General features: G+C 35.8%; 2 protein-coding genes, 2 long non-coding RNA genes, 2 other non-coding genes and 1 pseudogene across 12 annotated transcripts in view; 4 read left to right on the forward strand and 3 right to left on the reverse strand.

Annotated features, from left to right (window-relative positions):
* The first annotated feature begins 11,456 nt into the window (after positions 1 to 11,456).
* LOC129749876 (uncharacterized) lies at positions 11,457 to 12,586 on the forward strand. Of its 2 annotated transcripts, none has more exons than XR_008738203.1 (4): positions 11,457 to 11,901; positions 11,975 to 12,146; positions 12,205 to 12,355; positions 12,415 to 12,586. It is a non-coding gene; the product is annotated as an uncharacterized LOC129749876 (long non-coding RNA). The 2 variants fall into 2 exon arrangements; XR_008738202.1 differs by having other exon boundaries at positions 11,975 to 12,124.
* A 1,434-nt stretch (positions 12,587 to 14,020) lies between these two features.
* LOC129747665 (elongation factor 1-gamma-like) lies at positions 14,021 to 15,250 on the forward strand (annotated as a pseudogene).
* A 1,848-nt stretch (positions 15,251 to 17,098) lies between these two features.
* On the reverse strand, positions 17,099 to 18,827 carry LOC129745581 (uncharacterized). The gene is made up of 3 exons (XR_008737156.1): positions 18,684 to 18,827; positions 17,896 to 18,597; positions 17,099 to 17,830 (listed from the first exon to the last, which is right to left on the reverse strand). It is a non-coding gene; the product is annotated as an uncharacterized LOC129745581 (long non-coding RNA).
* On the reverse strand, positions 18,397 to 18,469 carry Trnar-ccu (transfer RNA arginine (anticodon CCU)). Its single transcript has one exon. It is a non-coding gene; the product is annotated as a tRNA-Arg (tRNA).
* A 225-nt stretch (positions 18,828 to 19,052) lies between the features above and the next one.
* Positions 19,053 to 23,439, forward strand: LOC129745580 (zinc finger HIT domain-containing protein 3). The gene is made up of 3 exons (XM_055738734.1): positions 19,053 to 19,205; positions 22,957 to 23,105; positions 23,161 to 23,439. The coding sequence occupies exons 1-3, from the start codon at positions 19,135 to 19,137 to the stop codon at positions 23,364 to 23,366; spliced, it is 426 nt and encodes a 141-aa protein (XP_055594709.1). The 5' UTR covers positions 19,053 to 19,134; the 3' UTR covers positions 23,367 to 23,439.
* LOC129745579 (beta-glucuronidase) overlaps positions 23,346 to 25,652 on the reverse strand; it is a 92,374-nt gene continuing 90,067 nt past the window's right edge. For all 6 annotated transcript variants that reach the window (XM_055738728.1, XM_055738731.1, XM_055738727.1 and 3 more), the window contains 4 exons: positions 24,676 to 24,904; positions 24,278 to 24,454; positions 23,775 to 23,913; positions 23,346 to 23,705 (listed from right to left, as the gene is read on the reverse strand). In XM_055738728.1, coding sequence (XP_055594703.1) covers positions 23,515 to 23,705; positions 23,775 to 23,913; positions 24,278 to 24,454; positions 24,676 to 24,904 — 736 coding nt within the window. In that variant the 3' untranslated portion in view covers positions 23,346 to 23,514. The remainder of the gene's footprint in view (positions 23,706 to 23,774; positions 23,914 to 24,277; positions 24,455 to 24,675; positions 24,905 to 25,652) is intronic.
* On the forward strand, positions 24,550 to 24,631 carry Trnas-cga (transfer RNA serine (anticodon CGA)). Its single transcript has one exon. It is a non-coding gene; the product is annotated as a tRNA-Ser (tRNA).

Genomic DNA, 25,652 nt, shown 5'->3' on the forward strand with positions numbered 1-25,652 from the left:
AGCTCTCCCTTTCATCTTCTCCGGCAGTCGATGAAATAATCTCCGTTTGGAGAGAGTGAGCTCCTTGTTGACTGTGAATGTCTTCTCTTTTGTTTCACCATTCGTTTCACACTCATTCGTTCCACAAAGTCGTGACAGGATCATACGTTCAAAAATCATTCAATTGGATCCTCTTTGAATGTGTGAGCCAATCATATTCGCCTGTGCTACTTTGCATGTACCGAAAAAAGTGATCAAAATTAATAGCGGCTAAACGGTAAACGATAGACACTTGATGTCTTCGAGACAATTTATCTACGCAACAAAAACTTTCGTATTCTATTGATAAACATCTTAAAAATTCATCTAGAAGGGAAAAATGCCTATTTTCAAAAAACTTATACGAGTTTGGCTGAGTTCGTACATTTTTATTAATGAATTCATTTTTCAAAGTTATTAGCTTTCAGACGATGTAAGCCCACGAAACATTAGATGAATTGCAAACTGAGGCGTTTTCACCTAGAAAAAGTCAATAAATGAATGATAAATCACAACAACAGAAATAACTCAATAGTGATTGAATGTATACAAATAAACTCATGCAATCTAATGTTTCGTTTTCACATCATTGAAAAGCTGATAACTTAAATAATTTTATCAAATTTATTTTTTCGTAGAATAAACCTTGTTTGTAATAATAAAACTAGGGTTTTGTGAATTTTTCAGCGAAAAAAAAATTGGGTTCTAGAGGATTAACAAAAACTGAAGAATTCTCATTTTATTTTTTAAATTGCCTATAACTTTTTCTGTTTTTCATTCGATTTCTGTGATGTCCTCGACAATTTTTTTAATTGCACGATCTACATATCTATTAAATGAATCAGGTATATACACGATTATTTTTTTTAAATATTTGCTATCTTCCTTCAATGTGAATCAATCATTTATTTTTAAATAGAATATGAAAGATCTTGTTGCGTTAATAAATTCTCTCGAAGACATCAAAGTTCTATCGTTTACCGTTTAGCCGCTATTAATTTGATAGCTTTGCGCCGGGAACAACACGCAAGTTCAACTTTTCTCAAACGGATTCCATTCATTCAAAATCGAAATGACTGAATTTGCATTGAAGCTCACAGTCATGTCCTCGAAGTGACTGTGACCGTAGGCCAAAACGAATGGGAAGATGAGCGAAAGAAAATTGTAAACGCTGTCAGTCAGAGAGAGCTTTTTGACTGAGAGAAGGCAATGAAGGAAACGAAAACGGAAGACTCTGAATGGAGAGAAATTTCACATTCACGCAAAGGCTGTCGACAGTTTTAAGCTCTGCCCATAACCTGTTGAAAACGCAGGTTTCAGTGGTGGAATAGAGTTATCTTTATTCAGTTTCGTCAGTGAGGTCATTAGAATACAACCATATTAATTAGCGATAGCTAATTGTCACTTCCACATCTTATATTCCCTAACCGGGAAAGTACTCATTTCTTAATGAGTACTTTGCTATTCTTACCCAGAATATCTGGCAACACTGTTGTGTTACCACGAACCCAATTTGAGTTGTTTGGCTTCACAGTGTGATGATGTAAACATTTGTACCGTGTTTACCATCATCAGCTGTCATCATCAATCATCACCGCTATTGTTTCAATTGCGAATTGACTCTAAGCATGGGGAACCAAAACAAACTATGTTTTGGTTCTGCTCGTAGCAGAAATGTGATTCTGTTCTGCGCGGTTAAATAAGAATGGATCGGCACGATCCGGAAAAGCGGTTCTTCTGCAGGCATCCGAAACCGTAAGTATCAACAGTTTTTATTTTGTTTCTTTCAGAGATACGCAATTCGGTTAACTTGGGAGGTTAATGCCGGTGGGAGCAAATCGAATCAGCACCGGTCGCGTTATCTTCTTGTACCAATGATGCCTTCTACCAATGATGCCGCCATTGGCACAGAGCCTGAATTGTGGTTGTACTAAAAAGGACATCACTTTTCACCGATAAGGCCGATAAATTAAGTAACAAACATAAAAAACTATTTATTACTTTAAAAAAAAACTCAGGCATCAACACCTACAAAGTGGATATTCCCTCTGCCCCTAGAAGCTCCATCATTGGCTCTTGCCTTCTTCTTCTTCTTCTCACACCAACATGACCAAAACTTGTAAGCATCCTGGAAAATGAAAAACTTGCGTTCTTCATTTTTCTTTTCAACATAGTATCTGATACATAGAACATGCATTGCAGATACTACTACTTTGGCCAGGCCAACCATGAGATGTAAAACGCAAAAGATACAGGTTCAAGGGAGGAATGAAGCGTGGAGCTCCCTACCAAACGCTTCTTATGATTATATAGAGTTTTGGTTATTTGGAAGAATAATAAGATTTAAAAAAACAGGATAAAAATAATACAGAACGAGCTCACCAAATCAAAAGGAAACGATGATTACGGAAGACGCAGAAATAGATTCAACTCCTGTAAAAATTTCCGGAAACGTGACTTTACTGGATCAGGTGATATTGGGAAAACTGCTGGCTTCGCTTCTTCGGAGGAACCAAGGCTAGATAGATAGTAGGTCTTCTTTTGGGAGGGGCACTGGTCGGTTCCATTTCTCGTATTTTAACCACCATAAAAACTTCGTTTCTCGAATTTTTCACCAATATCACAAATTTAAGAAAATTTTTCCTGTCAACAAAATTGTCTGCTTTCTTAGCCCACAGCCTACCAAGATCCCGAAGCTCCATCATTAGCTCTTGCCATAGTTTAACGGTTGTCCTGACGCCTGATACAGTAGTCCAAAAAGCGTCCCAAAGCGAACCCGGTAATTTCCGGAATTAAATACGGAGAATGGTTCACCGTGATGAGCTGGATTGTTCCTAACAAGATATTTTCCTTTGAAGTGTTCACGGTGAGTTTTCGGGCCTTTTTGGCTTGTTGGCATCTGAACATCAATTGACTGAAGTTATCGCAGTTCAAGCAAATGAGTGGTCTTGGACGATATGGTCGAGTAGGAGATGAATGTAATTGCTCCATTAATCAACAGAACCATTGAATTTTTAATTAACTTAACACTCAATTTTCTTGACGAATCGTTACACTTTGGTTACTCCTGCTTAGCTGGTCTGCTAAGCTGTCGTGGCGAGTCGTTCTTCGTTGGTGAGTCCAGGAGGCGTAGCGCAGTAGTAATTTTTATTTCGTTTTAAGCTGTTTACCTTTTACAGTTGGTTGATGATGGCAATGTGCTATTCTTCAGCAGATAATTTCTTTTTTCTTAAAACTATCCAATGTAAAATGTTAAAACACAGAACGTTAATTCTTGAAGCATGGAAAAAATATATGCATTTTATATCGCCCAATTGTATATGAGCCAATTGATGTCTTCAATACACTTCGAATAGTTTTTAATAAATTCATTGATTGATTTCATCGGAAATAAGCGTATGCACTCTTTCTGCCACCCATTCATTCGATTCCAACGAACTTACGAGAAAATTCTTCACTGCGACACTTTCCTACTTGTCATTCATGATGAGGCAGTGGTCGTTCCGGATCACCGAGCGATAGTACCGCTTCACTATCTGCAGCAGTCGTATAGTTTCGTTAATTTCTGCTTCCGTCGTCGTAACACATTCCAGAAACAGATCTGCTACGAGAGCACGCACCCGGGCAAAGTTACGACAACTCGAGACGAAAGTTTGAATATCCAATGCGGTGGGGAGGGATAATCTTTGGTGAGATTTTTTTTCTGCCCGAAACGACCAATCTAGGGGGCGGGGGAAGGAAAAACTAAATTTTCCCGAACCATATGCAACCTAGTTGCGTATGCATCACCAGACCTCATCCACATCGGAATTGGGCCTGTAGTTGTTCAGTTTTGATGAATACAAAAAAATCATTGCCAAATAGAACAGATGAATGCGGAGGAATGGAAGGCCGGGAAAGGAAATTTCCTTCATATCATATCACTCACAGCACTTTTTAGGTTAGGTACTGCTCCGAAGGATCTGCTTGACAGAACTGCAAATAGAAAAAAAACGTGAAAATGAGGCCACCATTGTCATGAATATGTGCAAAAGAAATATAAAACGAAATGTACAAAAGTGGTAGAAATTAAATTTTGCGTGGCTTGAATGAATTTAATATTTGGGCGATTCGTGAGTCTTTCTTTTACGGGAGAAAGCGTTTGGAGTAAGGGGGGATGATATAAAGACAAGAGAGTGATGGGTTTCGCTAACGCAAATCTTCGGAATGAAGCACCTACGTTGAAGAATGCAAACAGGGATTTCTCAATTGAGAACGTCTACCCGAAAATTAACCTTAAATATCACCATTTGTACTTCAAATATGATGTGAAGTGGTATTTTTAAAATAGGGGAATAGGGACAATATGGATTTTTATCGAGAAATTGTTATTTTGGAGAAGATAATTGTCAACAATAATGTCATAAATGAAAAGCTTTTCATAATCACCATTTAAGGAATTAAATGATTAATTCATAAAAAGTTTTAAACACTTACTTCATGATTAAAACAGATCAGTATCGAATTTAGTGGAGGGCGAATGCGAAAATATCACTGTTTCGTAAAAAAAATCGCGTTTAAAGTTAGACAGCTTCTTAAGCTCCCAGCATGGATATTATTTTGGTTTTTTTTTAAATGGCTATGAATATTTAGTTTTTGGATAAAAAAAAGTTTTAATTTTGCTCTGATATGTGTTGTAAGCCCACTTGGTTGAATAATTCTACAGAGTCAAAGAAATCGAAAGATTCCCTTTAATACAACCACTTACACAGTAAACGAAAATTACCGAGTTTGGTTAAACTGGTTAAACTGTTCGGTAATTTCGGTAATTCATTTACCAATTGTAGGATACAGATGTACAATAGCAGAAATGAATATTTGAAATAATGATTATGCATTTTGATCGATATATACATGGATCTTCCGCGTGAAAAGTGCTATGTGTTAAGTGGTATTAGTAATGAGAAATTTAAAAAAAGTGAAACAAATTAAATGTGAATGAATTCTTAGAAGCTTGCTTCCGTAGATATATAAAACAAACTAAATCCAAGATGGCGATTTTGAAAAAAAACAGGACTTCGATGAGAAGGCGGAGATCCTATTAAATGTTACATTGTTAAGAAGAAAAAAAGATATTTCATAAGTAAAGGAGTTTCGATGGGAAGGCGAAGCTTCGGAAACAAAAAATAATAAAAAAAAAGAAGTTGAAAAAAATAATACCACTGAATGAAATTCGATGGGAAGGCGAAGTTCTTTGATAACAATATTTGACTTCGATGAGAAGGCGAAGTTGAATAATTATTGATAAGCTGTGGAATTTCGATGAGAAGGCGGAATTCTAAAATACAAAAATAAAAGAATGAAAAAAAAAAGAAAATAAAACGGAAAGCTCCTAAGGTTTCTTTCAAGAGTTTTAAAGTAAAAACTAGAGGATTTGGAAAAGAGAGTATTGAGATGAAAAAACATTTCAAAAAAAGATGTGCCATAACTGATTTACAGTGAAGAAAATTATAACAAGCTTCGATTAAATATATGCTTAAGACAAAAATAGTTTATATAAAGATTCCCAACTCTTATGAAAACCGGGAGACAAAAAAAATAAGCGCCACCATCAAATATGACGGCAGAAATGCAACTAAAACACAGTGAACACTGTTAGCAGAAAAAACTCATGTTAATCAGTCTTTATCACACGGTGGGACACATGTACTCAATTGAGAGTTATTAAGCACAGCAATCAAAAGTCCCATTAACAATAACTAATTTGTGCACTCAAAAATCTCCAGTGTCAGAAATGAGGGTGTGGATTATTTTATGCGCAGCCACAAAATGGGACTGCACACTTTAGATCTGTGGATTGTGACATTTGTGCTATATTTCAAATCAGTACCTATTGAAATTAGTTTTTTTTTTTAATTTTTCTACTCGCTAACCGCTTTTTGTGACAGCAAAAGATTGCACAATATTTAAATTTCCAAAAAAAAAATATCAGCATGATTGTTTCACTTTGAAGAAGACTCAAAATTTGCAAAATTAATAATAAAATAATATTCTTCAAAATTTAACACGACACTTCAGATAAAGTAAAATGCCACAGTTTTATAAGTTGATCCAGCTGTTTCTATCATGCAGCACTTTGAGTATTGTGTTTTTTCTAACTTTTTTTCTTGCAGGCCATTTAGCTAAATTTAGTTCTATGTACAAATTTAACAGAGTAAATAAAGGTAGCGGTACACCTCAGGTGAAAATGAAAAATCTTCACTAGCCAGTAACTAAAAATAGTTGAAAGATGAATTTTGAACTGGTCTTAAAACCTCCTAAGATGTTTTAATTTCGATTCCTCTGATTTAACCGTAGAAATGTTATCACATTGAGGGAATCAAAAAATGAAATCTTAAGAAGTTTTAAACACTGAGACTGGCTTGAAATTCAACTTTTCACTATGTTCTTAAATTATAAATTGTAAGTATTCTTAAATTATTATTTTCTTTATACACTTTTTTTATTCATTGCTGATATAAATAATCAAATTAAAAACATTGTGAACGTTAATGTTTTCATTATTATTTTAACTGCTTAAGTTTGAGTTTTTTCACAATCGATGAATCTGAATGCGGTTAGCTCAATTTTACTGAGTCAGTAGCATTTGTTTCTGCAAAATTTAATCAAATTACTTCAGAGTGCATTTTGAATAATTTTAAATTTATTGAAAACATATCAGAGTGCATCATGATCTGCACGCTCGTATCTTTAAACACAATTTGTGAGAAATGTTGACCTTTTCCGTCAGCAGGTGGTGCTGATGTTTGTAGAAAGAATGTCTGTTGTAATTTATATGAAAAATGTCAAGAGCTGGGTATCTTTATATCTACTATTTATATTTGCTTAAGATGTTGAACAAAAAGTATAATGACAACGAATTGGAATTGAATCCAAGAAGGTAAAGATAATATGAAAATGAAATCAATCAGCTCACCTGATGAGAGTCAATTTAAAATAAATTAGAAATTATTCAAGATAGTTAAAAAAGAAAAAAAAAATATTGGAATATATGACAAACAACTGCAATAAAAAAAATGAAATTTAAAAAGGTAAAAAAAAAACCAAAAATCGGTTGAAATAAAACTTTACTGAAAATGGAAATTTTTTATAAATAATCAAAAATATAAAATTATCAGCGAGAAAATAGTACAAAATAAAACAAAATTTGTTATAGATAAATATATTATGAGATAGAATTTAAACCAATCAGAAAGACACATGGTGAGAAAAAAATTAAAATGAATTATAACGTGATCAAGGACAGTTAAATAGAAAATTGTCAAAAAAATTGTTCCAGGCATTAGAAGATGAAGGAAATAATGAGAAAAAACATTAGAATGTTTCAAATCTTTTATGACAAAGCAACAAAAATGGTTGGAATTGAAGCTTCACTGAAAATGTTTAGTGAAAATTAATAATCAAAAAAAAAAACTTAAATCAGCGGTGAAATTGCAAAAAAAAGGATCCTAAAAACAAATGATGGCATAGAGAAAAATATTACGAGATAGAATCGAATAATAATTTTAAAAAAAAACATAGTGAGAGAAGAATATTGAACATTTTTTTAAATAAATTATGAATTCTTCAGAACGGTAAGAAAGAAAAATATATTTGAAATTGTGAAATTGTATGGTAATAAGAAACAGTTCAAATATTTGATGGTTGAACTGGAAACTTTACTCAAACTAAAAATTCATATTATAAATCCAAAATACAAAAAAGGGATGAAATTAAAAAAAAAAACACTTTTGTTTTGAGCAAAAAAAAACAAAAGACGGCATAGGAAAAAATATTATGAAATAGGAAGGAGGAGGAAATATTCAAAATGAATTAAATTTTTATAAAGATGAAGAAATAGATATAAAAAGCCGGAATCGGATCGTACGGTAAAAAAAATATATTTTTGATTTTTATGAGAAACAAAAAAAAATACAACAGTGCTAAATATTTTATACCAAAAAAATGGTTGAAACTATAACTAAACAAAAAAAGTAATAATAAATAATACAAACAATAAAAAAAATGCGGTAAAAAAAAATTATCAAAAAAATGGCAGAGAACATATTAAAAGATAGAACTAGAATAACTTAAAAATGCATGACGTGAATTCAGTTAACATTTTTTTTTTAATTAACTGAATTAATTAGAATAGTGTCTATAACCCGAACATTTTGTATTGCCAAAATCGAACGTCTTTATTAACTTTGTTTTCGCGTATTACTACAAAAAAAAAAATATTATTATCAAGAACTTGATTGTTTAGTCAATTTCCGATCATTTTTTTTTGCAATTTTTGATTTTTTCTATAATATTTTTGAGGCATTTAGTACTTTTCTTGATTTGTAATAATTTTTGTTTTTTTTTTCGTCATATTTGTTATTTTTGTCATTCATTATCATTTTAGCTATTTTTGGTTTGTATTTGTTTTTTAAATTTATGAAATTTTCATCTTTTTGTTATTTTTGAGTAGGGGAGAGTGGAGTAACGTGGGCCATGGGGAAACGTGAGCCATTCTGAATATCTCAGATGTGTGTAGAGATAAAAATCTGAAAACCAACTGTCATCGCCGTCGCTTTGCGTAAGAATATTTTCTATATGTTATTGACTAAAATACGCAACATATGCTTCATTTATTTATAAAGCCTAAAAAAATTTAAAAAAAAATACTACACCCGCTAATTGCATCGATTGAGAACCTAAAGTTTCATTACAAAAATATGCTCATACGCTTATGATCTTAGTTTTGTCATGTTCTTTCACGTGGAGAAGGAATTTTAGATGAAACCTCAATAAGGCACAAACGCAACCAAGCTTGTGGGCTTCATTTTTTGGGTATCTTGAGCCATCTTTACTTTTATGTTTTTATACACATTCAGAATTTAAAATACGTTTTTTTGCTATCTGTAAAGTTTTCTAATGCCAAAGGAAGAGTTACGAAAAAAAATTTGTCCATCCAACATAAGAAATTTTGCCGAAAGGTTCGCGAGCCACACACTTAATCTTTTCTCCTGTGGTCGGGACGATTTCTCCTGACGTCGGGACGAGACTAAGGGCCTTATTCTGCGACGCGAATGAAGTGACTCGGAGTCACATTAGTCGTAGTCACATGACTCTAGTCGGGGTATTCCGAGAGGCGACTCACTCACGGTGACTAGTTCATTGCTTCGGAGGCGAATGAATAACAGATCTTCATTTTGACGTTCCTGAGCAAATGAACCAGGTTCATCGGGTTCATCATGCGAACTGTCAATCATCTAATGTATATTCAAAGAAGGTAGTATGATATTCAATTTCCTGCATGACGTCACATTCATGAAGAATTTTGAAATTGGCTACTTCTAAACTAAACTACATTAGGAATTATCTCAATACCAAAACCGAATATGTTGTTAACCCCAAAGTGGAATTCAAATTGTGATTTGTTCTAGTTCAGTTCAGTTTTTTTCTTTATTCGGATTCTCCATTTGAATCGAAAATCCAATAGATAGAACCGAAAATCAAAATAGCCAGAGAATTTCAAATTCGGATGGAAAATTCAAATCCAAAATTGTATTGTATATTTTCGTTTGTCTTATAAATTTTAAATTTCTTGTTTGTATTTGACGATAGAAACAGGGGACATTCTTTTTTTGAACGATTGCGGTACTATGTATGTGATCGAGATAAAAATGCTTACATGGGAGTTTTACAGGAGTGATAATTGGTTCCTGATTTGAAATTTAAAATCAGATGATAGAAAAAGTGGTCGTTTATGTTAACTTTGATATTTTTGCCATAAATTTATTTTTATGCCTCTGAAAAAGACGTAGATTCGTAGTCCTTTTTTTGACGGATGAACAATTTCAGTTTGAAAAACTTGAAAAAAAAGGATTGTGCATAAATAGTGTTTAGTATTAAATGCGATACATTTTCATTAAGTGACATTTTATAAACTTTAATAACAATCATAACTATACTTTTAGCCTTGCCTTAACATTCATTGTGCACACTACCAAGAAAATCTTTAAAATTACATCATATATGATGTAAAGAAAAAAAAGCACCACATATGATGGAACTTTCTGTGCGAGTTAAATATAACACGTCTGTAAATTTGACAGACGTATTGAAAGTGCTATCTTATCTTCAGATAACAATTACCCACTCACTCACCCGAAAATAGTTTCCGACCTGAATACTTGGCCAAAGTGTTGGGCTCAAAAACGGCAGGTCGCACCCGGAAGGTCAAAATACGGTTGTTGAACAACTTCCTCTTCCTGTTCCAGTTAACGACGGCCTTCAAAGTGTTGCAACCACAATGCTCTCGTTTACGGATGCTTTCGCAAGACAGCAGAACATGGAGTTTCATGTGGGTGTTGGATCCCGTTCCAGTTCCCGACGCATCCTTCACAGCTCTCAAAGCGAGTTTTCATTTTCATTCTTGCACTCACTCAAATAACTTTTTTTTTCTTTTATTGCTTCTCGCTACATTATTTTGCTAAGAGCAGCCAACTCCAAAGTTTTCCTCCAATTGATTTGTGGACGATCGAACGCCTGGAATTCCTCTGTAAGCTTACTGGCATATCCTTCAGACCATCAGATTGTTTGGCAAATTCCTGCCAGAACTTTCACGATAAGGGCATGGCACTGGCCGAAATATTATGCTGGCCATGTGCAAATTTTCATCTCAAGCCAATGCATTTTATAAACTTTTGTAAATAAAGATATAGATTAAAAATTACCTTCTGCCACTCAGCAGCGGTTCTCGTTGGAGGGCCCAAACTATTAAGCGCTTCTGTTGTGTCTGCCCAAATTACGTGGAAATTTTGTCTGCTTACATTTGTCGCCTCGGCATATTTTAGCCCCTTGGCTACCGATGGATTCAACTCCATCCGCCGAACCAATTCAGCGAATTGGAGCTGGTTTGTGATTCGTAGCCTAAAAAACGAAATAAATTAATAAGACGAAATTAAAATTAAAACAACTTACTTTTTGGGCTCCATTTTCACACTTTCAAATAATTACTTTGAATCAGGGGTGCCAGGTGTATTGATTATCCAACAATTGTATTGATTAAAAAAAAAACAAGACAGTTTATGAGCTCCTGTTTTCAAGACCTTCCAAACTTAGCATACTTCACTATCGCTTTTTATATAGCAATTTGATTCATACTATATGGAAGAACAAATCCTTAAACGAAGAGTTTCATTGTACACTTCTCTAGAGACTTTTAGGTTGCATCACGGAGAATAAAACGTTAAGTTAAAACTATTTTTTCGGCTGGTAAATCCAATTATAAAAGTGTATTTAACTTAATTAGAACTACGAAAAATTTAAATATCTGTATAGTTGATTTTTTTCGAATTAGGTGGATTTTATCACGCATTTGAGTTTTCTAGCCTGACAGTGTAGAAAATACTGCACGTAGATCTGAAAAAGAAGAAGTGTGCCCTCAGCAAAAAAAATCGCGGCTAATTTCTAAAAAACCAGCCTTGATCGGGGATTGCGATTCCAGCGTGCGGGAAAAAGTTATCCGAGGCCGTCTCAACTGTGTCAATAAGCGAATAAGACCAGGGGAACGTTATCCCGGTGTGTGTTACCACTCTCCGGCTGCCCGCAAAGCCGTTTCGATACCCAGGCACCCAAAATCGAGATGAAACCATCCAAGAAAATAGGCCACAGCAAACGGCCGGTGCCCCCAATGGAAAAGAAAACGTCGGTTCTACTCGGGGCTGCCGTCTTACCCCGAGGCCACCTCCTTCCTTATCATTCCCAGCAAGAAAAGGCATCATCAAGATTTTTTTCTGTTACCCGGAGGAAACGAAATTCGGCTCGTCGAACATCGGAAAGTATTGCTTGCCTACTCATCAAAAAAGGCAACGGGTAATCTTTGAAAATTTACAATTTTTGTTTGTTCTCAGCGAATTTTAATCTAGTTTTTCCCCTTTATGTCTAGGCCATGAGCTTTTTGATTCTGCCGCTGAGATTGGTGGACTTTCCGGCAAGGCAGATATCAGCAGTTTGCGAGCAGGAAGAACCGTTTTCGAATCGAAGCAAGTTCTCCGTAGCTATTACACAATTTCATCAGGAACGTTGCTAGTTAGCGGTCAGTGACGACAATTGTGCTGGTTAGGAAGAGGTTTTAAAAAAAGATGATCGAATCACTTTTTCTTTTTTTAATTTCAGCTGCCGGAACCCGGAATTTTGCCACTGGGATCGATTGACAGCAGACCACAGCGGATTCCTATATGGTCCCCCTGCGAAAAGAGCCACTGCCCACCGAAAAGCAGGAAACATTAGATGCCCGTTCGCCGTATAACAAAAAAAAAATGCGCAGGTAATATTTACAAGTTTTGTTTATTCTAAGTTATTACAATATACTTTTTTCCCTGGCAGCTTTCTTTCGTCCTACCTCTTGTCGCTGAGATCGGTGGGTTTTCCGGCTGGGCAGTCTTCAGCAGCAGCAGGATAAGTGGATCGAAGTGTTATTGTTTTCCTGTTCGGAGGGTGAACGAGTCAGAAATAAAAATGTATAATTGTGAAATCAAATAAATAACAAAATGTAATATAAATGGAATAAAAGCTAGAACCGACTAGAAAGCAACAATAAACATGATGACCTCTGAAATAAACATTTTTTGAATCTACAATATCTATAGTTAATCTCATAAAATTAATCATAGTTATATAATTGAATCTATTCTATTTAAAGTTAAATCAACTATACCAGTACAGTTGAACTTACTATATTTATTGTTGAATGCGCAACATTAATTATACGATTACAGTTGAATCTATCATATTTATAGTTGAATGGGTAAAATCAATCACACAACTATCGTAAGATCTATTATATGTACTGTTGAACGCAAAATATTAATCAGATGATATATTATATATATAGTTGAAAATTTCAGATTTATAGTAAGCCGAGAAGCAATCAGAAATATAATTGAATATAGGCGGAATATAGTTGGGAAAACTATACTTTTTTCTCCGTGATCTTTTTAAGTCATTGTACAGATTGACCACTACACAGAACCATAGAAAAACCATACATCATAATGTTCGACAAAAATTTCCAATTCCATGGAATTTTAGGTTGTTCTGTTGTTTATCTCTTAAGATTTTTGTTATTTATAAACTCTATAGATTTTTATTATTTTATAATTTTTGCATTTATATATATTTAACGCATAACATCATTGACCAAACAATATACATGAAAAACATTCCGGAACTGGCTGTTTTGAATTGCTTGATTATAGTCTGTATCTGAGTTATTTTTCGGTTGAAATTTAAATAACATTGGCTGCATCATGAATATACTCCAGTGACACAAGAAGGAGTTCAATTTTTTCGGTTTTGTCAATAGTAACTTAAATATTAGTTTTCTCGAAAATATTAAGTAATTTAAATTTTAAAATTAATGAAATTAATAAAAACTGTTAAGGAAAGATTTCGATGATTATTTTACTATAAAAATTAAATCACAAGCTCAGTTTATAATTATTATAACTAACACATGTGCAAGCGCTAGAATCTCGTACCTTAGAAATCAGGCTATCTTATTGGATTGACATTATTTCGAAATTCATCAGAGATGAATTTTGCCTAAGATGCGTACATACTCAGGTGATGCAAATCTGATCGTTTTTTTGCAAAATTATGTAAATTAAATTCAACATTTTTAGAACAGTCGTGTTTTGATTTGTTTGCTTATTTTTTTATTGTGTTTCAAATGATTGAAAATGTATGTTTCGATATTAAAAAAAGGATCTTTTGTCTGTTTTGGTTGCCACAAAATTTAAACATAAAAATATGCATCACCTTCTCTTGTATTTCATTTGGATTAATCACTGAATTCATTCTAAATACGAGAATAATTCATCCGACCTGTCAAAAAACGTTAGCGAAAACCAAATTGGAGGCCTCAAGACAGGTAATTTTGTAAAATTGATTTGACTTTATGTTTTTCATGCTCATTTTATTTCAGAACGCAATGGCTGGTACCCTGTATACTTATCCGGATAACTTCTGCGCCTACAAGGCCCTGATTGCGGCCCAGTTCTCTGGTTTCGCCAAATTTCGTGTTCTGCGAAACGAACAAGAGTGCCGACTTCTTGAAGAAGTTCCCACTTCGAAAGGTTCCGGCTTTCGAAACCGCCGATGGAAAGTACCTGACCGAGAGCAACGCTATCACGTATTACTTTTCGAACGAGCAGCTGCGGTTCTGTCGTTCCTGTCGCTGCTGCCAGCAGTGCATGCCCGGGATTTCCCGTTCATCCAGTTCCAGAAGAGCAACGAATCATCCAGTTCCAGAAGAACAACGTGGAACGTGCTAAGCAGGATCTGAAGGCTGCCCTCAAGCCCTTTGATCCATCAAACCTTCCTAGTAGGCGAGCGTTTGACTCTGACCGACATCGTTTTCGCCACACTGCACAATTCCATGAATATGTGCTGGATCCATCGTTACGGGCACCATTCGGTAGTGTGACCAGTTGGTTCACGACCGTACTGAATCAGCCTCAGGTTGAGGCAGTTGTTAAAAACTTAACGCTTTGTGCCAAGGCAGCGGAAGTCGACCTAAAGAAGTTTGCGAGTTCCAGAGCAAGACGCTGGAGGTGCGGTTGCTTAACATGATGAACCCAAGGAAAAGAAGGAAGAGAAACCGGCCCAGGCCAAGAAGGAACCAGAACCCGTAGAGGAAATTCATCAAACAATCATTTCTCTTAGATTCTCTGTCGGAGGGAACTTTCAACTTCGACGACTTCAAACGGTGTTATTCCAACGAGGATGAAGCCAAGTCCATTCCTTACTTTTGGGAGAAAATTCGATATGGAGAATTACTGACTGACCATGGTATTCATGAGCTGCAACAAGATCTCCAGCATGTATTTGGACAAGATGCGGCGATTTGACAAGATGCGTTAAATGTAGAACAATGAAATAAAAAACGTAATTATAATCATATTATTATAATCATATTATTTTGAGTCACCAACAAAATTCGAATCTCCTCAATCGTTGGACAAATGACAGCTTAGACCAATAAAATCAGATGAGAAATTTTTTTCTTGAGCGGCATGGGCTCGGTTGAGGCATGATAAATCTTAAAAAAAAAGTTTTTTCAACGTTGGTCAATGTTCAGGCACATATTTTCAACGAATCTTCACACATTTTCAGAAATGTTTAAAATTGCATAAAGGTGAAATCAGCTCAGGTTTTTTTTACTGAATTTTGTTGAATAGAAATGATTCTCGAAATTTCTTTATAAACATTGTTCAAAAAGAATTCCTTTTTAAAACAACATATTTTTAAAATCCATAAAATATTTGCCTCTAAAATTCGATTTATATATAAAAAAAAAAGATTTAAACTAAGAAAATAAACCTTTGTTGTATTTTTTCAAAACATTTTTCATCTAAAAACATTTACTTTAAAGTTTCTGTAAACAATTTCATTAAAATTTTGTCATATTGAAAATTTTAGTTTTTATTTCTTCCAAGTCACCTGCGGAATAGGTTACGACTTCAAAAGTCACTTGGCACCGACTTGAGTCACGCCATTCGCCTCTGAGAATACGGTGACAGTAAAAAAAGTTCATTCAAGTCACCTAAAGTTCATTCAAGTCACGCCATTCGCCTGCTAGAATACGGTGACTCTAAAAAACCAAGTCACTTCACGTCACTCGCCTCGCAGAATAAGGCCCTAAATTTATTATTGAGATGTATGGTTTTAACTTACGGCTGGTCCTTATATAAGGTACACCGGGGCAAGTGCAAACTCGGGGCAAGTACAAACGTTCATCTTATCTCTGTTACAAAAAAAGTAAAAAATATTTCTTCTTCTAGAAATTGTTGTTTAGACCCAAACAAACAATCTGACATAGATAAACTAAACTTTCTTTAAATTTTTCACTAAAAACACGGCACTGTTTGATCACACACGAATTAAAGTACGTACTAGACATGAACAGTGTGTTTATGTTTTGCATATTTTGGCTACAAAAAAGGGCATTCAAATCCGAATTTTCGTTAAAAGGTGAGTGTTTGAGACCGATATTCAAGTAAAAGCAGAAAATTTATGATAAATTTTCATTACACCCCGAAAGTTGTGAGAATAATATTCGCTCTTGTCAACCCACACTGTGGGGCAAGTGCAAACGACACTACCGGGGTAAGTGCAAACGCACCTTTAAGCCATGCAACATCAGCCATTTCGGAAAATTCATCACCAAAATGGTTCAGCATTATATTAAAATGGTCAGAAGGGATGTTCGAAATTCCTTAATGCATTAGTAAATGAAGGTCTTTTGCTTAAAACAACAGTCACTAAAAATGGAGTTCCAAAAAGTTATCAATATTGCAAGAAAACAGCAAACATATTATTCAAAGTTGATAAAACGTACCGGAACATGTATTCAATTCATTTTAAGACCGATACACTGACTCATCTGTGAATTAGTTTGGAAAAAGTATTGCGTTTGCACTTGCCCCCATAAACGGGGCAAGTGCAAATTTGCAAGTGCACCGTTACTTTTTACCAACATTTTTTAATTTTTCACTACCAACGGGAATTTGTTGAGAACTATTTTAGTGATGCAACGAACGATAATTGATAATTTTTGAACATATAAATATTTTTCTAGGACATGTGAAAGTTGAACTATGGTGAAAACTGTTTGCACTTGCCCCGGTGTACCTTATGTTTAATTCAGATTGTTCCTGGAAAAAAACGATGGAATGTTATTTGTTCAGTCAGTTATGAATATTTTTTAAAACATATCTCCATAATGTTGTTGATTCTAGCGGTTTTCTGAATGTTCAGCTCTAGCAACCTGGTGCTTGGTCCAATCAGCTCCTCGACCTGTTATCGTCAAACTCCGCCGGTGAATCCATTGAAACAAATGGTTCTTCCCAGGAGGCTTTCACCAACTTCCGTTATCCAAGCTTAACTACTACTCTAACTACTTGCTTTGCTCGATTTTGAGCTAAGTAAAAACATCCGAAGCAGTTGCGAAATCTTATTCATTTGACTCATTCGCCCTTTTCAAAAATCGATGTTGATATATTGGCCCTTATTCTGCGCCTCGAGTGACGTGACGATAGTCGAGTCACCCAAGTCACTCTATTCCCGTAGTCGGTTTAGGTGAGGATTGTCACTTCGGATGAACTTTGTGAGTTCTTACCCTATTCTCGTAGTCACCGTGGGTGAGAATCGTCGCATTCGGGTGACGATTTTAGGTGACAATTGTCGGTACCTTTTCAGGTGGTGACAAGATAGAAATTCAATGAAAATTTTTCATAAAGCAAACTTAGTTAGGCTCTAAATAGTTCACCACAGACAACAATGGCAATTTTTAGAAAACCCAGATAAACTTATTTACCTTTTTCAAGAAAATCAATTTTTTTCACCCCGTGAAAAAAAAATTTGTAATGAAAAAGATGATTTGTAAAAAGATGATTGTAATGAAGATGATTTAAAGAGCTGATTTTCGAATCCAAATCTAAAGTTTGTTTCTGCATGTATAAAGTTATTTATTTTAGAAATCAAAATCCAAATTTAAATTTTACAATAATAGCACAATATTGGTATGAAGGTGTTGATGATAATATAATCCTTTCAACGAGTGATCATCTCCAGTTTTGCCCATCTCCAGTTGGATCCATAGAAGCCTGGAACTGAGGCTTTCTGACGAACATGTTTCCTGGATCGCATCCGCATCTGATAGCCGATAGGTTGTCCGGTTGCTTCCAATTTTCGGCGGCATTCCATTATGCTAACAAAACCTGCCACCTTCAATTCACCCCTACGAAAAGTGCAAAAAATATATCCGGATTAGCTCGGATCATTTCTGTTTTTTTTTAAACTTACTTGTTGTTAAATCCTTTCTTATCCAGGGACAATACAATACCGGTTTGTCGGGACAGCAGCCGACGACTCCTGCATTCGTTTTGCATATTTTCCTCTGGGTATCATCGTATCAGCCAACTACATGGTTATGTTTTCACACCATCCGCTGCACTTCTGAACTTCTTATCTAGCTTGAATGCCTTGCTTAGATCGTGCAATTCGACGGTAGCCTTTTCCGAACCGAAAATCTTACTAGTTGAATTAAAAACTAATTTAAAAGTTTGAAAGCGCTTACAAAACAAAACAAACCAAGCCGGTTAGACACATAAGTTCATTTGGTCACTCACCCACAAATGAGCACCTGTCACTTCACCCACACAGACTCCGGGAATAAGGTGACAAATCTCACGGTGACTCGAGGTGAGGTGACAATCGTCACCTCATGCGCGGCGCAGAATAAGGGCCATTCTTTATGCACCTTTATAGACGCACCGCAACCAGTGGCAAAAAGATATCGGACAGTACCCCAGATGGGACTCGAACCCACAATCCCCGGCTTAGGAGGCCGGTGCCTTGTCCATTAGGCCACTGGGGCGGTGAAGACCTGGCTGCCAACAGCGACTTTTGAATCCAGGCACCCTTTTCCTGCCCGCGCTCATCCGAAAAAATGAATATGTTGCTGGAGCGCGTGCATATTGCACTCGGATGGAGGAACGCTAACTTCTATAATAAAAACAAACAACAAAAGGTTGGAAAGAAACCACGCTGATGTTTAATTGAGCGCCTCATAATTGTATTTTATTGCTTACCAAAGAATATTCTATTCAATTGCCTACACCAACTGCTAACATGTTAGATGAAAACTTCGCTAACCCAATCAAATTTCGGTTGAATAAAACTTAACAAATTCTTTCAAAATTGAAAATAGAGAACCGGAACACTCGACTCCGAACGCTAGAAACGCTTCGGTTGTTAATGAACGATGAACTCCGCTCCGCTCACGGTAGAGTGAACTTAGAATTTCCCCTGCCAGATTCTATTTTGGGAAGGGAAACAACGTAAAGACATCTGTCGTTAAACGGCCGAACTAGCAACGGTTCTTGTAAGATCAACTGTGGTAGCTTCACTGTGGCCGACCGAGGTTCATTTTCCTCCCGCGAGCACGTGCATGTGGTGTGAGTTTGTTTTGTTTTGATTCTTTCATTCGACGCGCACCAGATTTGTTTATTTCTTCAACTGGAAATAGTTTCGGTCTTAAAAATGGTGATTAAGTGCGTAGTTTGTGAACAAAATGAGAAGAAATACAAGTGTAAAACATGTGAAGTGCCTTAGTAAGTATTATTAACTGGAAAAAGATTGTTATGGGTGCGAGCTTAATGCATTAGAAAGGATGTAAACTCTAAATCATGTGGATTAAAAACCAGAACAAGTAGTCAACAATGTTTCGCACTTTTTTGACTCTCAAGATTCAACTGCAGCGACTATTACGGCCCCTTTCCTACTAACCAGCGAAACAGATACCCTCGGCACATTTAAACTATGTAAAATAATATGGCCTTTAATAAACTAGTTGTAAATAAAAAAAAATCAACTGCTAGGGATGAATGACATTTTTTTTATTTAACCATTATCTGAGAAACTAGAACGTACAGTACCGTTCATAATTGTATAGAAATTGGAAGCAAGCGCACTGTCACTTCGACTTAGAACTTCCATAACTTTTTACTCTGATGATATTTTTAGATAAAATTTTTTGCGTTAGATAGATCAATTATCACACTATTATATCACAAAATTTGAGCTTTCTAGAGTTTGTGTGGCCTGAGAAACAGTAATTCTACAAAAATCGGACTTTTTGGAATTTTCTTATTCAAACTGCAATATCTCTGAAACTACGCTTCATTTTTTATTGAAATTTTGTACAGTGATTGTTGAAATATTAAGCGAGCTTGTCTGAAGTTTTCGAAAAGTTCTATCGATTAGATCAAAAGTTACGCGAGGTGCAATATTTCAGGCATGATCCTTGAAATGCGATTTCTATAGAATGTTCTACGATTCATGAGAACAATATCGTTTCCTCCACCAATCAGACAAAAAATGTTTGGCAAAAGCAATGAAGAAAAGAAAAAATGGAATAAATGGTCCATTTGTGTTTTGAAATCAGAATCTCGCGATATTGTTGTGATTTTTCGGTTGAAATAGATTTACTGGTTGTCAAACAGAGAATATTAATTTCCTATGGAAACATTCGTCCAAAATTCTATAGAAATCGCATTTCAAGGTTCATGCCTGAAATATTGCGACTGGCGTAACTTTTGATCTCATCGATAGAACTTTTCGAAAACTTCAGACATGCTAGCTTAATATTTCAACAATCACTGTAAAAAATTTCAATAAAAAATGAAGCGTAGTTTCAGAGATATTGCAGTTTGAATGAGAAAAGTCCACAGGCCACACAAACTCCAGAAAGCTCAACATTTGTGTTATAATATAGTGTGATAGTTGATTTATCTAACGCAAACAATTTGTTCAAAAAATATCATCAGAGTAAAAAGTTATGGAAGTTCAAAGTCGAAGCGACAGTGCGCTTGCTTCCAATTTCCATACAATTATGAACGGTAGTGTATATTCAAAATTTGGTGTGGTTTATCGATCGGATGAAGAATTTGATTTCGGGAAAAATTCGATAAGAACAATTACAATTCAATAAAATTGTCTCGTTTAGTAAACATACATCAACCATTTCTTAAAGAAATGGGTTTGGTGCAGGGAAATGTAAAAAAACTGTTTCTAGGTTGCTTTTTGCCGCTTCAAGTATGTATTACCACAGAGAACAGACGTACAAGCTAGCCCACGAAACTTGTGTAAAATTTCCAGCGGCATTAGTTTAATTATGAGTTCATATATAGGATTACGCCTTTTCGAAAACTGTACACTTGAAAATTTGATTTGTAACTTTTGAACGGCGCAATAGGTGCCACTGTTTACAGTCAATTTTCAACATATTTTTTGGATGTCTGCATTTGAAATTTTACACACTTTTTCGAAGATTTTTTGTTTGAGCTTGTACGTCTGTTCTCTGTGGTATTACCAAACGAATACCCCATAATGTATACCATCATTTCTTATGTTAATGCGTTCATAAGTTGGAACCATTACCTTTTTGAAATAAAAGGTCTTAAGTTAAAAAAGTGAATGTGCAATCGTTGACGTAACTTAGCTTTATCACCAATTTAATTGAGCGTTCAAAAAAGCCTACATATGTTGTTTAAATTGAGAGTGAAATAAGATAAAATGCAAATGTAATTCAAGTATTTTAAATGCTTAAAGGAGTGATTACGTGTAAACTTTTATAATTTCCTTGTTAATATACAAATTTATGGGTTTTTGTGTTAATAGTTCCATCGATATCGAGAGTTGACGTTCTGTTTAGAATAAAGTGCTTTTAATTTTTAAAGTTAAACACTGCAATAAATGCACTATAGAACAGTTTTAGAAGGGGAGAATGGAGATACTGTTCCCCTTTTTTTGTTTTTCATCATATCTTTTTGGGAAAATTTAGCAACTCGCCGTCTTTTGCATTTCCTTACAGCGTTAAAATTTATATTCTTCAAAGGTTGAAACGATACATGAGCCCGTAGGTTAACTAGAAGCATTCTCGTGAGACGGGAAAAAGTGAAATTTTTTGAGTTAAAAAATCTCGTTGATCCTTAACTCAGGGTGCCCTGACCCTAGGCAAAAATCTAGCAAAATCCAAAGAGAGAAGGCCCGTTGATTTTTTTTTGCCATATTAGTTCTCATTTCACAGTTTGTGAGAATCAGACAAAGAGAATTTTACAAGTTTGTCTACTTCCCTGGAGTCATTGCATACTTTAAGGCGCAATTTTTTAGTTTCTTTTATAAATACAGTATTTTGAGTCCTTTTTGACAGATAATTACTGGATAAACATTAGTTATTGGAGAAATATTAGTAATTTCGTGATAACCAATGATCACGCTCCATTCAGAAAAAAAATATCTTTTTGGACTCTAGGGATCAATTAAACCCAGAAGTTACATTTTAGAAAACTTTTTCTTAAAAATTATGAGTTTACTATTGCTTTGAAAATATGGCATTTAGAAGTTCATATTATGCTCTAACGATTGACATATTGGAATAAATATTTTAATTATAATAGTTAAGTGATAAAAGAAATCTTCAAATCTCATTTTGTTTTTTCAAACAAAGTTCAATAATACAAACACACGACGCATTACAGGACACAACATATAACGTTTTTATTTTACGGAAAAAAAAGCTTAAAATTACATTTTTGTCGACCGGTTTCGAGCTCGATGTTGCCCATCTACAGGACAATGTCCGACTGATTACAATAAGGATAAAAAATTACATCTCCAGTTTAATATTTGATTGTGATCTGACGTAGTATTGGCATTATGCGGATTTTTGGTGGATCAGATTAAAGAGAGGTGAAATGATCGGCGTTTTCGTTCATCCACAGTTTTTCGACAGTGCTGATGAACATCAGATGTGATGTTTTTCATACAAACTTCCTAAATTTGACCTTTTTCCAATCGATGGAATTGTCAAATTCTGTTGTGTGGGTTGCAACACTGGATTCATTAGTCCTCCCATTCTCAACAGCATTTTTGTGTTCTTTGAGACGGACTTTGAACTTACGACGAGTTTGACCAATAAAAACAGCCGGGCAACGGCTGCATGGAATTTCGTAGATTCCGGATCTATCCTCCTCAGGGATCTTGTCTTTGAGTGAGACTAGACGATCATTGAGTGTGTTTCCATTCTTGTATGCAGTTTTTAGATCATGCTGCAGAAGAATTTGGCTGAATCCGTTAGTTAATCTTGTATAAAAAGGTAGACCAACTCTTGAGATTCTTTTCGCCACACTGTTTGAATTGGCGAAAAGCACAAACGGTGTTGTATAAATTCAGCGAGACAACAACAGAAAAATCTCATGGTTTCAGCTGGGGTTTCGGCGAAATTTGAGAGTCGAACGTATTAAGATTTTATCATGAAACTTTATTTTAACACAGTTCTTCCATAAATTTACACCCTCACAGTTGCTCCTTACCCTGCTATCGAAAACACCAAGAAACGCCCTGTGAAACGCCACAGCGAGAACCATCTGCCGAAAATGACGACAAATCCTTGAGGAACTATCTCTACACAACGGTGGACACAGTCGAACCTGCCAAACTGGAACAACTAAGTAACGGGAATTTCAATCCGCTGCTCTATTTATTTCTAACAGTTTATTTTTTTAGGACACTCGGAGCAGCTGCAAAATCTCCTGTACAACCCACACCTGAGAAGGCTTCTGACCGAAATAGACACGGCTCCCGATGCCCGCAAAGCCATCCGAGTAGCCATGATGGAACCCCTTTTTGTGGAGTTTGCCGACGAGTGTCTGAGAGTGATAGAACCACCGGATGCGAATGAAAGACACGAATTAGAACTGATGAACTCGTAAAATGCGAGTTTGTAATATTTTTTCTCTCTTTAACTTTTATTAGTTTAATAAATTCTATGTACAGAAACCTAAACTTACAAAACACTTTCTGCTGTTTTTGGCAAAGTGAAAATACACCGTTTTTGTGTACAAGTCCTGAGTTTCAAACTCACAGTTCGCTCTTCTCCGGATTGGTCGATCCGTTATCGGCCGTGTACAGGAAAAGATCATCGGGCAGTGTGCTTTTGTCCAGTTCCTCGGCTAGGGCGTGATATCGTTGTCGCAGCAGATATGCCGCTGCCTTCGGTTGCCGATTGCGGGTAAAGATACCCTTTTTGTTGCCACCGACCCGGGTGTAGGCTGTAAGGCGAATAAAAATAGGATCATCATCAGTCGGTTTGTTGTCCCGGGGGTGGTGCCGGTCCTTACTCTGAGCCGTTTTGAAGTCGGCAAAGTTCCACACGAACTCGCCGATGAAGAACTTTGCCCGGCGCAGCTGATCGAAGGCACGGAAATGGCGGCTGAAAACCTGCGATTGGTAGTCCTCGGACCAGATGTAAGCCGGTAGCTGCGGGTAGAAAAGTGTGTAAATATGTTGTATATATATACTCTTTGGTTTTCCTTGAACTCGATGAGGGAACTGAAACATGATTTCAATTTTCAAACAAAATGTAAAAAAATACGCCAATTATTTAATTAGAAAATCCGGATTGAAATGTTCAGTTTTAGATGTTGACTGTACATCTGCGTTGCGTTGTACAGTCAAACACTTGATATCGAATCGTCGATTTTGCTGCGAATAAAAAAATAATCAATAAATCTGAAATGGTAAAGTTTTAGAGCTTTGTCGTTTTGAGTGGAATTTACCAAAATAAACTGTGTTAATTCGGATGAACTATATGCAAACCAACGAGAAATGAACGTTTGTTTACCATGTGCAATCCTTCCATGGTGTCCGCGCCGTATTCCGACATCAGCACCGGTTTGCCATGTTTCGAATGCCATGCCTGGGCTTCCTCGACCACTCGGTTTGTAATCATGTTCAACTTGCCGGCATTGGCGTACCATCCATTATAGCGGTTGAAGCTGACCACATCCAAATGTTTAGCCTGTCAACAAAAAAAAAAGACGGAGAGGGGAAGAAAGTTCATTTTCAGAGAACAAAAAAAAACCAGTATGGCTGTGAGAGACCCCTCTCTCGCTAGCAGTCGTGGCCGAGTGGTTAAGGCGTCTGACTCGAAATCAGATTCCCTCTGGGAGCGTAGGTTCGAATCCTACCGGCTGCGCACTATTTTTTTACACTCCGGCCGGAACCGGAAACCGTACTTACCGCTTTGTCGTCATTGACATTGACGGCAATGGCTGCCGTTACCGGACGTGTCGGGTCCAACTGCCGTGTGTACTTGGCCACGGCTTCGAAGTAGGCGTCGGCTGCAAACTGTGCCGTACGAGGCTCATTCGCGATGGACCACATCACCACGCTCGGGTGATTTCGGTCCCTATGGATCAGTTGCTCGATACTGGCCTTGTGTTTTTCCAGCAGAATCTGAGAGTAGTTTCTGGAAAAGATTGGAAATTAAAATATTTTATTACTGAATAGGGTAACGGACTTTTTTGGACCGGGTACATATTTTGGACCACCTTGCAGCTTTTTTCCAATATTTCTCTCATAAATCATGTTAATCACGAAAATTTGGGACAAATATAGTTGAAGCTACTTATAATGATTCTAATCATATTTAAAATTCCATTCAAATAAACTGATACGGGAGAGAAAATTGAAAATAAAGTTTTGATTTTTCACAGTTGGGTCGAATCATGCCATTATTGGAGTCAACTTTCAAAAGGTTTTTTGCATAGCTGTGATGAATTTAACAACTTCAAACATGTTCGCAGCTATGATAAAACACTTGAAAACTAGTTTTGTTAGCAATTGACCCATGTCGAAAATAAGTCCAACTTAATTCCTTAGGGACTTATCTTGGACCACCCAACATAATCTGAATATTAAACTTGCTGTTATATCTTAATGAACGCCATAAGACGTTGTACCCGATATGAAAAGAATAATGCACTCTATTTGAATCGCTTATTTTAATGCAAATTTGGAATTTTGACATTATTGTATTTAATCAACTCGCTAAAGCCCAAACCTGCCTTAAGACGGAGTTCATTTCAATCGGCATTAAACCAAGCCAATCATTGTTTAAATATCTTTTTGTGCACTACAGTAGTTTTTCGATTTTATCACGGTCAAAAAAAAATTCACCGTGAATATGGCGAAACCGTGAATTTGGCGAAACTAAA

This window comes from Uranotaenia lowii, chromosome 2 (assembly GCF_029784155.1).
Source record: "Uranotaenia lowii strain MFRU-FL chromosome 2, ASM2978415v1, whole genome shotgun sequence".
Classification (NCBI taxonomy): Eukaryota; Metazoa; Arthropoda; class Insecta; order Diptera; family Culicidae; genus Uranotaenia; species Uranotaenia lowii.